Below are 14,266 nucleotides of genomic sequence, written 5' to 3' on the forward strand. Positions count from 1 at the left end.
AAAAATTAGCACCTAGTGTGTTTGAGGTTTAATGTGATTGTAACTTCAGGCTCCTGACTGGGATTTTTGCCACTGCTGGTAGACCTGTATGACCGTAAGCTTCCATAAACCTGCAGATTCAGCTCCTTCCTTCACACTATGGTCTTTGGCCATGCATCAAATGCAATCACTCATTTTAGCCAATCATTAACTGCACCTGCTTTGTGATCCATTTTCCACACATCCTACCAGACCTTCACTGCAACTCTTCTCAATGTCTGAGTTCCGTCACACACCCTGCAGGTATTTATAGCCTCATAGCATCCTAATGCAGTGCCATCTGCAGGAGCCTGAAGTTACTACTACCACCTTAAACACTCATTTCTTGTCCTTATAAGCCTCATTTCTTGAGCTTATATTAAACACTGTTAGGCCGGAATATGAATTTAAGCTCACAGTAGGCAACACTGCAAAGGTAGAAGTTGTTTTGAGAGAAGAATCAAAAAAACAAAAAACAAAAAAAACAAAGGTCAGCAACCTGGAACACGATACTGCAATTCTATTTTAGCCACTTGATTCTTCTTTCACATATTTAATTTATTCTTAAAATATTTCATAATAAAAAAGTATTTCATGTAAATGATTTCTAAGACTTTCTTAACTCTCTCTGCATGTGTCAGCACTCTGATGGCAGCACTGTGCAAACAAACACAAGCACAAAAATAAATTAGATAAAATCCATAGAGAAATGACTCAGTTTTTTTTCTACACCTTTACAATACAATAGCAAATAGCGATTTCCATGGCTCTGCATACTAAAGTGGGATAGAAAGTTCTCTTCAGTTCTCAGTGATCGATCGGTTCTTTTCTTTTTTCCCCCCTCCATGTTCTGTCCATTTTTTCCCTCATTTATCTGCTTAGTATAGAAGAGGTGGCGGTCATGATCCTTCTTTTTTAAATTATTATTATTATTTTTTTTTTTTTTCAAATGAGTCTAAAAGGAGTGGTGCTACTGGTGGAGAAGAAGAGCAGGACAGACCAGCATGAAACAGAGCTTATTATCCACATTCTATCACTGCCATTTCCACCACATTATCCATGTTAAATAAGGTTCTCTACAAAGATACAACATATAAAACTGTTAAATATATAACTGTAGGCCTTTCAAAATACATTTAATGACTTCTTTTCCTCTTCTGGCAATCAGAAATGACAGTATGTGATTTTTTTTTTGTAGTTTTTTTGTTCAATATTCGCTTTTTGACTGATGATGATCAGCGCTGTACTCTTTAACGGTAACCAACCATGCTTATTGCAAATTGTCCCAAATGTTGCTACTGAAAAATGCAAATCGATTTTCTTTATACACATACATATGTATACAGTACCTATATTTCCGGTTTCAAAATACAGTGGCGGGCTCAGTCCGAGAAAAAAACAAACAAAACAAACAAACAAAAAAAAAAACGTCTGCAAAGTATTAAAGGTACTCCTCAGATTTTTCGGTCCGTTGATGACCAGTTCGGTCAGTTCATTTGCACAGATTCGACTCCTAAACGTCAGTGCTTTTACATAAGTGGGCACTGGTGTGTAGTGACGGGGTGTTCAGTATAAGTTCCCATTCATTTCCATACTCAGTACATCCTCTCTGAACTCCCTTTTCTTAAGGAGTTGTTTGTTTGTTTGTTTATTTGTTTGATATTCTTCCTCTTTGGTCTGTAAAAATGGTTCAGAGTGCCAAAGGTGTACTCCAGAAGAAGGCCTATTCACAGAGCGGGCAGTTCCATTGGGGGGTGGGGGTGGAGTGGGTCGGGTCTTCACAGTCTCAGGTTGTAGCAGAACCTCAGGTCCAGTCTTAAAGCACTTAAAGTAAAGAGTCCTCAGCAAAGAAAAGAAGGTCGGGTGTGGTGGACGTCCAGAAACGTCCAGTCAAGGTAAGGGTTAGGACCCCTCACACACCGTAGTCTGGGAGGCTCTTCAGTGCTCTGTGTGAGGCGCTGCATGGACGTAAGTCCTCCGTGGCACTAGGGGGCGCTGCCCATTTACAAAGCAGAGATACAGACAGGCAGTCGGAGGCAGATGTTGGGCCGATGACAGACAGCGAGTTATCTACAGCAGGTGGGCGGGAGCAAAGAGCCGCAGACTGGCTTCCGTAGAGTCCACACTATGAGCTCTCCACACCTCTGGGACCTCGGCCACTGTTAGGAGACCTGTGGACAAAGGTGAAGAAACAGCACATGGTTAGAAGAAGCAGAACTACCTCCTGTACATGCTGGAGTGGACATGAACTTGGAGAACCACATGCCAACATGCTAATGTGAGGTTCACAAAGGGGGAAAACGTGGGCTAGGTGGGTTCCAGGTGGACATGGGACTGGGACCGAGTTGGGCTTCCCAAAAGGGCTCCATCATCAAAGCCCATCTTATTCTCCATCTAGGCCCAGTATGCAGTGTATAACCCAGATGGAGTCCATGTTTAACTCCTCCTGGTCCCATCACTGACCCTGGTGAGCATGTGATCGTATGTGGGTCCAACGTGGAATCTGAGGGCAAAACCTTTTGGTTCCCAGTTGGGCTACCCATACAGACCACACATGGACATGTTAGCTGGGTGGTTCTTTAAAGGAGCATTTTTGTAAATGAGACGTTGAAGAAGTATAAAGAACATCCACATAATATAAAGGTTCCAGGAACCCTTAATGGGCATAGAACAGCTTCAACTGCAGGTTTCAACCAATCGAGGTCTTCTGAAGGCAGTAGTTAGCTGGATAAGATTGGGTGGATTAGGGTTGGACCCAAAGTCCAAGGGAAGGCAGTTCTCCAGGAGCAGGGTTGGAGAACACTGGTACAGAAACTTTACTTTGAAGGTTCTTTAAACCTTTAAAGGTTCTTCAAGCTCACAAATTCCCTTTCAAGCCTGGATCTTCAGGAAACCGAAAGTGGTTTTTCTATGGCGTCCAAAAAAAGAGCTGCTTGTAGCCACATTTTCTTTAACCTCAGACTTGCACTCATTACTCCCATAATTTAAGAATAACTGCAGTCTGTGCTGGTTGTGTTTTTGCATTTTAATAACTGTATTATAATAATAATGATCTTAGAATATAATAAAAGTAGCAGAGTTTAAACAGTTCCTTACATTCACAATTCTCTTTTCTCAAACATGGTTCTTCAGGGAACTAACCATGGTTCTTCTGCGGCATTGCTCAAAGAACCCTTTCGTTTAAAGAACAAGCCTAAGAAGAGCTAATTATTATTTCCAATTGTACATTTAGAGCATGTTATTAATTTTAAATGATATTATATTTGTGAGAAAGACCACATTGTTAGAATAGATCAGACTTAGCATTTCTTTTTAAGCAATCCAGGCAAATTCAGACTACCTTGTTTCGTTTAGCTACAACAACAATATTCAGAAACGCAGCGTTATGTAATGACTCTGTCCAAAAGTATTGGGACACCTGCTCTTGTATTGTTTCTTCTGAAATCAAGGGTATTAAAAAGAGCTGATCCTGCTTTTTTGGAGTAACTAAGTCTCTACCTTCCAGAGAAGAAGACTTTCTACTAGATTTTGAAGGAGCACTGCTGTGAGGATTTGATTGCATTCAGCAACAAGAGCGTCAGTGAGGTCAGGATGTTGGATGATGATCACCACCCCACCTCATCCAAAAAGTATTGGATGGAGCACCCAACTTCTCCCAGACCTAGCCTCAGCGTCTCAGACCGCCTTCATTGAGCTTACAGCGCAGAAGCAGAGTGGATTTCTACCAGCCAAGGCTGTCAATCACTCCATTCCTAAGTGTAGCCCCGCCTTCTTATGATAGAGTAGAGTAGGGGTTGAAAACTGGCTTATATTGCTGCTGAAATTTTGGAGACACTGGAGATGGAAACAGTTTAAATGGATTGGCATTTTTGGCATTGTAACATATGAGAAGGGGCGGAGCTACACATCATACTGCAACCAGCCAGCAGAGGTGCTAGACCTGTGGTGGCTTCACTTTCGAGAGACGTGGATGCTTTCTGCAGTCACTGTTTTGGAATGGATTTATTGCCAATGTTCTATAAAACATCTTTAGCCTCGCAACAGCTGCTACAAAAGAACCCCGATCTGTGGGCGGAGCGTGAGTAGGTCAACTGTGCTGTCTTGTTAATCATACGACTGCAACATTTAGACGCCAGAGGGCCAATGAAGCGATGCCTTATATCATTTCAACTGCCACTTAAAACATGTTGCCTCATAGAGCTGTCAAACAGTTTTTGCTACCAGTGGCAATATTTGGAGCTGTCTCTGCCATCTGGATAATGTGTGGTCCTCTGCCAACGAGATAAGGGCACCAAGCGCTTCCAAGATGGCAAATGCCTATAATTTATAACAATGAACTCTTGACAACTGCACTGGGACCAAACTGGCATCAAAGAGGCAGGTGTTGGATTAAAAAACGAGCATGTCTGGCGATAAACGCAGCAGGGACGCAGCAATCACGATCTAAATGAACCCCAATTTAGTAGGCTAATGCTGCAGGCTTGGCCAGGGAAGGGATGGGATGACCCCACAGGACTGAACCGATAGACAAGGCCACGTCATTTCTAATACAGCACTGTAGCCCTCAGGTAATTAAGCCCACCACAGAAACACAGCCTAACTGTCAGTACACAGCACACCATTAGTTCCAGCTTGGAGAGTCCTGCTACCCTCCGGCAATTTACGGCGAGTAATTGCAGAATCTGTGAATTTATGTGAGCGCTGACATGGTGTAAGGAAAGGAAAAAAGACAAAAAGACAAAACGTGCAAAGGAAGATGTATTTATTTTGGCCTCTATAGCTATTTATGCACATATCCGTATCATAAGGGATTGGGCATATGTTTTAAGAACATACTGTATGTCTATACATTGGTAGACACCTAATTCCATTATTCTAAACCCTATCTGTAATCAGTAATATTTTTTTACTGTAGAAGCTCCAGATCTCATCAGAACAGAAGCAGGTGAACATAAATCCATACTTTCTCATTCTGAAGAAAGTAGTGAGATCTTGTCGGTGAGCTAGTGTGAAGAACAGAGTTCGGTTCCTCCAGGTTTCTCCTGGATGCCCCCCAGTCCAGCCAGCACAGCGTGGAGGATGTGTTCAACTCCATCAGCAGCAGCAGCAGCAGCAGCTCACCTGATTTACCATCAAACCAGGTGTTGATCTGAGGAGAACTCTAAATAATACTAGACTCCATGAGAGAGGAGAACTTTGGAGATGTTCTAATGATGAACACAGTGATGGAGAACCACCACCACCACTTTCTGTAGGAGTGTTATTATTAGTGATTATTCTAATATCAGAGTTTTACTGAGCTAATTTAATAATACTGATTAGACAAGCAGGTTGTATGTCTAATTATTACAGGGGACTAAAACCTATAATATATGGTTTCCATACACCACTGCTGTTCAATGGGAAACATGTTATATCTCCATGTTTGTCTGTTTTTAGTTTTCTCCATGGTTTGAACTCTATAACTGCTTCTGTACCTTGAGTAAATAACTCTGTATGAACGAACCAATAGAAACGCTCTAAATTACTTGGAACAAAGTATATGTACCATATTTACTGTCACTATCATGCAAAAACCTCCAAAATTGTAACTTACAATTAAAGGAAAAGAAAGGATATAATAACCTTCTTAACTTTAAATAAAAGTCAATGTAAAATATTTTGCTTCTGGATCATTTCTATTGGTCCATTCATCATGTGATGCAGCATTTTAATATAAAAGAGAACTGCCAAAATCAAATAATGGTAAAAACTGAAAAACGCCAAAAAAGTATTTTTTCCCCCCATGACATTGTATTTGAGGGATTTTCATATACCCTAATATATGTCATATATGACATATTCTTTATGGGATGGAGCTGAAAATCGATTTCAGACAGTGTTGGCAAAGGATCATCATAACTACCCTCTATCCTACAGCTTACAGCCGTTCTGTGAGCTGCTGAATTATATATGTTCCTCACTTACATCCAGTTCAGTGAGGGATGCAGAACACACGCCCACGGAACAATGAACATGAGCAATTTTCTAAGCAAGCTGGACTTCATCCGGACGCAGCGCAGTGCTGAACTCCTCTTAAAGACTCGGAGGGAGAAAGCGCTGCTCCTTTTCACTGCTTAAACAGGCAGCCATTCGCAGCACGTTAAAGGCTGAGAGACGCAGGCCAGACAGGAGGACGGCGGGCTTCCTGGAAGCACAGTGTCATGACAGGACGCAAATTCGGTTTATTCAAAATGCCACGGACGGTCCCACCCCTGGGGCCTTTTGAATACCACAGTCGATAATTATCGATCTTTTCAATCAGCAGTCTCTCCGGCACAGGGAAAACAACATGCAAACCCAGAAAAAGCCTGTTTCTCCAAATATTTCTCACGCGTGGGAGGTTTTGAATGGGGGGACGGGCGGAGTAAGCCGGTGGGGGGCATGAGGTGTGAGGGAGAACGTGCACTCTCTCTCACACGTGAAGCCAAAAAGAGAGAAACTGTTATTTACAGCGCATATGGAGTTTTTCACCTGGGTGTTCAACATGGTAAACAAGCACAGTGGAGCATATGGCCTCGAGCTGACATTTTGCCTGACTGAACTCGAATGACTCCACATCTTTAAATGTCACAGAACGCCAGACTGTCTAACCACTCACTATTTTTCCTTTTTTTTTTTTTTTGGATCAGACATTTTTCAATATATGTCTTTTTTTTTCATTATTATTTATATAATTATTATTTTATTTAATTATATAAACTAATATAAATCACTAAAAATCTGGAGAAAAGCAGAGAAGATGTTGTCAGGGAGTACATTTGTACATTTCTACACTACTAAAAAATAAAAAAAAACACTTTTGGTTCCATGAAGAACCATGTTTGTGATGGTGAAGAACCATTAAAACCATTACATCCCCTCCTTCAAACCTGTTGAAGGGTCCTCACATATCTCTTTCCAGGCAGGGTTCTTTATGGAGCTAGAAGTGTTTCGGTCCACACACTACTACCTACATGCTCTGTGGTGGTCAGTCCCGTGGGGTCCTGACCATTGAGGAATAGGCTAATAACAGAGAAAGCAGATGGACTACAGTCTGGAATTACAGAACTACACAATATGCTCCAATATACAGTGAGTGTAGAACCAAGGAGCAGGGAGGTGGTCTTAATGTTATGGCAGATTGGTGTAGGAGTCTTATTAGTGTAATCACTGCCAAACTGCAAACTGACCTAAGCCCACCAGTCTCCCATATGAATGGCTGCAGTGTCACTACATCATACCAACCATATCCCATATAACCATATATAGGAATGCTGCCACGTCCACAGTTAGCTTCCAGCTGGGTATGCACTTACTTGCTTCCTTCCCGTGAGGAAGTCTAATTCGGGTGGTTCAAAGGCAAGGTTTTCTTAATCAAGCTTTTTATATTACACCCCCCCACACACACAAACACACATCAAAGGCATTATCCCACTGTGTCTCAATATGTATATTACTTATAATAAAATGACAAAGAGGGGGAAAAGAGGATGTTAGCAGGCCTACAGTCGAAGTTGTAATCCTCGTGGTAATACTGCGCTTAACTGATGAAATCTACAACAGCAGTATTGTTCGTTTTCAGAGTCTATTTTCAGAGTCTAAGCTCCGTGTCTTGCTGGAGTGGTACTCCAGAGAACTACAGTCAATACTGGGAGCAGAAATAACACAATGTGATTTGATTGCATCTGTGAAAAAACACTGATGCTGAGAAATTCTGCCCAACTCAAAGTTTCCTAACAATAGAAATGTAGGACGGGCAGTTTTATTTCCAGCGCCCGTCTTACTGGGCCAGTTAATGATGATATCAGATATCAGAGCTGGATCTGTGTCAGGAGTTGCAGCACTGCTACACTGCCAGTTGGCTGAATGTGGCGTAACCGTCACGATCAGGATGCGCTCACTTGCATTGGGATTATTTCGTAGCACTTTAACGGTACCCAAATCGATGGATTGCTTAGTTTTTTCTCCCCCCACTTCTTTACTGGAGATGAACACTGAGGACAAACAGGACATCCATCATTACAGAATCTATTACACTATCACCTCCCATTTAGAGACAGACGGGACATCTGCCTACATTTGTCTTAATTAGAGCTTTAAGTTTAAGCTGTACCTGGTTGACAGCGCCCACTGGCATGTGCTGCTGTTGTTGCTGTTGTTGTTGTTGTTGTTGTTGTTGTTTGTGATGTTGTCTGCTCTGGACCAGTGGCTGATTTTTGTCAGGTTCGCCAATGTGCTCCGCCATGTTTTAGGTGGGAATGCGATTTGGGAGCTGGGAGATTCCATTCGCGTCATAGAGCCTGCAATCACAAGGGGGGGAAGGGGATGAGGGAGGTGGTGGTGTTGGCAGGTTTATGGTCAGTAGCGAAGCATAACATAAATCAAAGCTGACCCTGACGCTGAAGGAAGTCTTCTGGATAAGCCCGGCTGAGGCTGATGTACATATAAATGCACTAAATGCATTTAGTAGGGTTGTGTACTGGCAAGAGCTGTACTGGCCCTGTATCATGATACTGGGGTTACAATTCAATATCCTGGGGTATGCAAAATGTATATATTGTTAGAAAACTCTAATATAATAATACTACAAAAAATCTGCAGAAAATCTGAGTCAAAGAAACCTTTGAAGACTGAGTACAACACTGCCATCTAGTGGTTGCGGATTAAACACAACACAAAATGAACCACTGTGACTGTCTATTATGTCTAAAACTATTAATTAAAAATCAATACTGTGTGTTTGAGAATCGATAAAGCATTGAAAAACATAATATCGCAATACTTCGATACACATATCGATATTTTCATACACCCCTAGTGTCTACCTGGAGAAGCACTGGGACATTTCGTGAAGCAGGGAAGCAGACAAATGAGGAATGTTCGGCAGCAACGTGTCTCTTTTAACACACTTCCCCCCCCACTCCGTTTCTTGGCGTCCGACTAACTTGGCAGCAGTGAATGGGAAGCTGGCTGGCCAACAAAGCAGCCACCTTGTACTGGTTCCCTGCTTTGTTCAGCTTGTCTTTAAGAAGCATGCTGTACAGGATGGGAGTCGGAATGGCAGCACAACTAGTGGTAGGAACAGGAAGCACATTTACTTCCATTGCAGTCCAATTAGAGAGATGTCCAACAAGCCAAATGCTCTTTTTCTGCTTTTTTATTTATTTATTTATTTATTTATTTATTTAATTAAAGAAATCTCTCTCCGAGTCTTGATTGTGTTGGTTGGAGCCTAAAAATAACTCGTCCCGGGCACATGGCAGAAAAAGCCGTGGCTGAGTTTATCTCTGAGTTCTTTTTTTTTCTTACTCTACTTTTCTAGAGCGACTTAAAATGGAGGCACTGGGGCTGGACTGCTGACTTGGCTTCGCCAGATGAGAGCTGGCAGTGGGAGCTAATGGTTTGCAGCGACCGGCACTGTTTGCATGGAAAAGCAGCTGTCGTCTCCACGGCGATTCTGTTCAACCCGGGGTTGGGATGTGTCCTGCGATGCCAAGCAGGCCCAATGGGATCAATTACACAGACCCCAGCATCCACACCAGCACTGCTGGGGTATCTGCCTTCCACGGCCTTCACCGCCGTCCCAGAACTCTGCTCTCCACCAGCCGGCCCCATCTCCCAACCCCAGCTTTTTTTTTCCTTTTCTTTTTAACACTTGTAGAAAAGTTTGCATAGGCATTAAAGCGACGGTTCAGCAAAGAAACTCCCACTATTCTCACTCACACTTAATGATGATTGAGCTCTTAGCTACAGTGTATCTACAAAAACCTGGAGAAGCTTAGTTGGATGACTATCTGCAGTGTCAGGATTAGGCTTAGTTCTTCGGTTGAGGTTAAAGCTAAGGTTAGGGTTAGACTGCTATACTGATTTTAGTAGCACTTTACCTGGATGGTAACCATTGTAGATGCCTCACAGATGCTCATACCCTAAATTCACAAGTAATTCCATGCCTGAAAGCAGAGATGCCATAACCCCATGCAGCCAGGTCCTGTACATGATGCCATGGTTTCTGGAATAGCTTTACTTGGGTGTTTTGAACACACACCAGTTTATTTTACATGACCAGATACACCTGGACTGGAAAGTTGAATTTCCAAATACAGTATACTATGTGTCCAAATATTTATGGACACCCCTTCTAAAGAAGTTTCACCCCCCTAAACGAGGACAAGTCCAGGAAAATGAGGGCATACGGTCACTCCAGCCTGGTAGCGGTTAGATAAAACCTGGAGTACGGCTATTCTGATGCATTCGCAAATGGAGAGGAAGAAACCAAGAAACCATGTGGACGCACCGGTGTGAGATCCTGCATCTCAGCGAAAGATCACTGCTCACTATAATCAGCAGCTTTCACTCTCTGCGGACGCCACAGACTCAAGGCCTCTTTTCTGTGATTAAAAACCCCCAATCATCACCGAGCTGAACAGCTGATTAAGAGGCACTCGCTCTGATGGTATAATCAGAGTATTAGGGAGGGAAGGAGCATGTAGCCTCACAAAAGAAGACACTTCATGGGTTCAATTACTGTTATCTGGGGGTTACTCCTAAAGCATCCCCTCAATGTAATACTTAATATGATTGAATATACTCATTGTACAGGACCCTCCAGTGCTCGGTCAGGATACTGAGGAGTCCTGAAATGCTGTGTTCAGGGTGCGGTTTCATCTGGAGGTGTGGTCACACTTTGAGCCCCAGTGGACTAATGGATAAGGAACAGAATGCTGGATTATTGATCACAGGGTTCTGGGTTCACTACGGGGTCTCCAACTTTTCAGGGCGCTGCTTTGATTGTAGCGATTGTAGGCCTTTACATCTACTAGTATTTTAGCAATAATTCATGACAGCAATGCAAGGATGTCTCTTCACAGAATGTAATATACCTGTATTCCTGTTAGGATTGTACACAATTATGGTTGCTATATTGCCATTTGATTTTTACATCCCAACTACAGATCGATCGGCCTAATTGTGTGATTCAGGCTTGTGTACAGCTTCTTAATCAGACTATGTTTTCTGCAAAGCAATGGATTTTTCTACTGATTTTCTCCCATAAGAATGAATGGTCGCATTCTTCCTATGTTACAATAACACAAATCCACCAGTAACCATAGTAACCACTTGGCTACATAGTCTTAAAAACACCTGCCTTACCATAACAACCACCTTGCTCTACAGCAATAACAAAGCCTATGAAACAGAGCGTATCGAATGTAGACCAGTAAAAATCCAGCCATAACATCCAAGGTCCCCCTTGAGCCACCACAACGAATCAATTGACCAATTGAGACTGACATGGACTTCTCAATGTGTCTGGTGGTCTCCAGAACACCAAGACGTTAGCAGCAGATCCTGTAAGTCCTTTAAGTTGAGAGCTGGGACTTGTATGGATCGTATCAATGAGCCTTAGGTGCCCATGACCATTGATTGCCCTTTACTGGAGCATTCGTTTTTTTGTAGATACTGACCTGCCTGATGTTTTGGAGATGTTCTAGCACATCACAGTTTGGTTATTCTTGTCAAAGTGCCTCAGATTATCATGCTTGAACATTTTCCCGCTTTTAACACCAACATCATCTTCAAGACCTGACCACTGTTCACCTGCTGGCCTGATGTCACTGTTTTTTAAATCATCTGTCAATGCTAATGTGCTAATGCTATGGCTGATCCATGTAGGTGCTGGTACTGATCCAGCTAGTTGTTTCTGTGCTGTTATTAATTCTGACAAAGGTAAAGGTGGCCTAGCTGTGGCACTAGCAGGATATCGTCAGGGTACTGCAGGGGATTTCTAAAATGCAGAATTCAGTGAGACAGTTAGTTTAAACTATGACAAACTCTCCTACACACACACACACACACACACACACACACACACTCTCTCTCACCTGAAATCTCTCAGTCCTGTCGCTTGCTGGCAGGCTGTCTAACCTGATGAAATTACCATTTCCAAAGATAATGCTGTGGAAAATCAAAGACCTTCCCCATCATCTCCTCTCAGTCAGGAGCTGTGCGGAGGAGAACAGCGGCTGCTGATGCGCTCTGATTTAGAAATGACTTGAATAAGTTAAATGGACTTCATGCTAATAGGGGGTAATGGCATATCTCTCTCTCCACCACTCTCTCTCTCCACCGCTCTCTCTGTCTCTTCCCACCTCTCTCATATACTCTTAAACCGTGTGCTCCCTCTGGCTCATGCTTTAGCTCATTTGAATGGTTCCACCTGGTAAGCTGTCTAAACCCAGATTTGACGGGATAAGCTGAGGTGATTGGGGCTGTTCTGTGGGTCCTGGTAAACTGAGCCTGGCTCCTGCTTTAGAGCTGCAGCCTGAAAGGTGGGGGGAAGGGGGGGGGGAAGGGGGGGGGGGTTGAGAGAAGGCTCACCCTGCTGGCAAATCTGCCATTAAAATGAAGGTGCCTGCAATTGCATATGAATCACTTTATTCTCTGGGGAGGAGAGAAAAACGCAATGAGCAATCACAAATAAGATAGTGGTAATGAGTGTTTATTCAAATATAGCATCGAGGAACACCTGGGTTTTATTACTGAGAGGTAATTCAGCTGGAACCAACCCTCTCTCTCTATCTCTCTCTGTTTCCTCTCTCTGTTGTTTTCTCAACAGTAAAAGCGAAGTCTGCCTGAAAACTACTCGCATCAGTCGTGGTTTATTCCACATTCCATCACAGAAGACTTGCACACTCTGAACTTACTCTAAAAATTAATTTTTAATATGCTGGGAAGCCAGTTGCCTGACTTTTATTGAGTAAAAAACAGAATTCATTTGAATATATATATATATATATATATACACTACTGCTATTACTACTATTACTACTATTATTACTACTATTACTACTACTCCTACTGCTACTACTGCTACTACTACTACTACTACTACTGCTACTACTGCTACTGCTACTACTACTACTACTACTACTATTACTACTACTGCTACTACTACTGCTACTACTACTACTACTACTACTATTACTACTACTGCTACTACTACTACTACTACTACTGCTACTACTCCTACTGCTACTACTACTACTACTGCTACTGCTACTACTATTACTACTCCTACTACTACTGCTACTCCTACTACTACTGCTACTGCTACTACTATTACTACTCCTACTACTACTGCTACTCCTACTACTATTACTACTGCTATTACTGCTACTGTTACCTTGGGTGGTGTATTTTGGGTGGTGGGTCAGTCATTCTTAGCCCTGCAGTGACACTGACTTACTACTACTACTACTACTACTACTACTACTACTGCTACTACAGCCAACACATCCTGTCTGGGCCAGGATTAGTCTTGGTGCCAGATACCACAGCAGGACACATTCAGAGGACTTGTGGAGTTCCTGCCCCATTTGAATGGTCAAATCTGTCCTGGTAGCCCAAGGGGGGCTACTCAATAGTAGGTAATGCTAATACTAATGTTAATGTTAATTAGCCAACATGCTTGGAGGAAAGTGCAGCTCCCAAGCGCTGATACAGCAGCTAACAGACACCTGTGCTGAGTGATGTGGGGAGGAAGTGCCAACAAGCCACCCCTAAGTGAGAGCAAGGCCAGTTGTGCCCACTCTGACTCTGGCTGCTGATAGCATGCAGCATGACCCGGGGGTCGAACCAGCAATTCTTGGATCAAAGTGGGACATCTAAACATTCCTGGACAGAGCATCACAGGATAACACACACAGCCATCTACACACACCTAGGGACAATTTATCTGTGCCAATTGACCACATGTGTTCTTTGGGGGGGGGGGGCAGTGGGCAGCTCCTTCAGCACCACCACTCCCCCAAACACTTTCTACTGGTTCCATCTAGAAACTGAAAATACTTGTAGAAATACACCCCTAAACTTAACCTGCAGCGTAAAAGCACTCATCAGGTATACTTCAGTGTGTAATGTGAGGAGTAACTGATGTAAAAGACATCCGTCTTTAGTGTCTGCACTCGCTCCGGCTGTATCCCTGAGTGTGCCGTTCTAAAACCTGTCTATTAAAAGCTGGCATGCACTAGGCATTAACGCTGATGCTTGGCAGCTCCTTCCACTGGATCTCAAGCATGAGAAACAAGGGAACCTGAGATGGATCTGTGCCCAGAAACACACATACTGGCAATCTGTATACATACACACTCCCTCTGTCTCGCTTTCTTTTTTCTTACAACAACACACTCACACACAGACACACTCATACACCATCCTGAGCTAGACT

General features: G+C 42.9%; 1 protein-coding gene across 3 annotated transcripts in view; it reads right to left on the minus strand.

The window, feature by feature from the left end:
* Positions 1 to 556: 556 nt before the first annotated feature.
* The window catches only part of tafa5a (TAFA chemokine like family member 5a), a 147,780-nt gene continuing 134,070 nt past the window's right edge, over positions 557 to 14,266 (minus strand). For 2 of the 3 annotated variants that reach the window (XR_011979056.1, XR_011979055.1), the window contains exons 4-5: positions 8,153 to 8,339; positions 557 to 2,189 (exon numbers count right to left, since the gene is read on the minus strand). Coding sequence is in view for 1 of the 3 variants with exons in the window: in XM_072674022.1 (XP_072530123.1) it covers positions 2,181 to 2,189 (9 nt within the window). In the remaining 2 variants the exon portion in view is untranslated. The remainder of the gene's footprint in view (positions 2,190 to 8,152; positions 8,340 to 14,266) is intronic. The other variant, XM_072674022.1, reaches the window with a different exon arrangement.

Source organism: Salminus brasiliensis, chromosome 2, assembly GCF_030463535.1.
Source record: "Salminus brasiliensis chromosome 2, fSalBra1.hap2, whole genome shotgun sequence".
Taxonomy (NCBI): domain Eukaryota; kingdom Metazoa; phylum Chordata; class Actinopteri; order Characiformes; family Bryconidae; genus Salminus; species Salminus brasiliensis.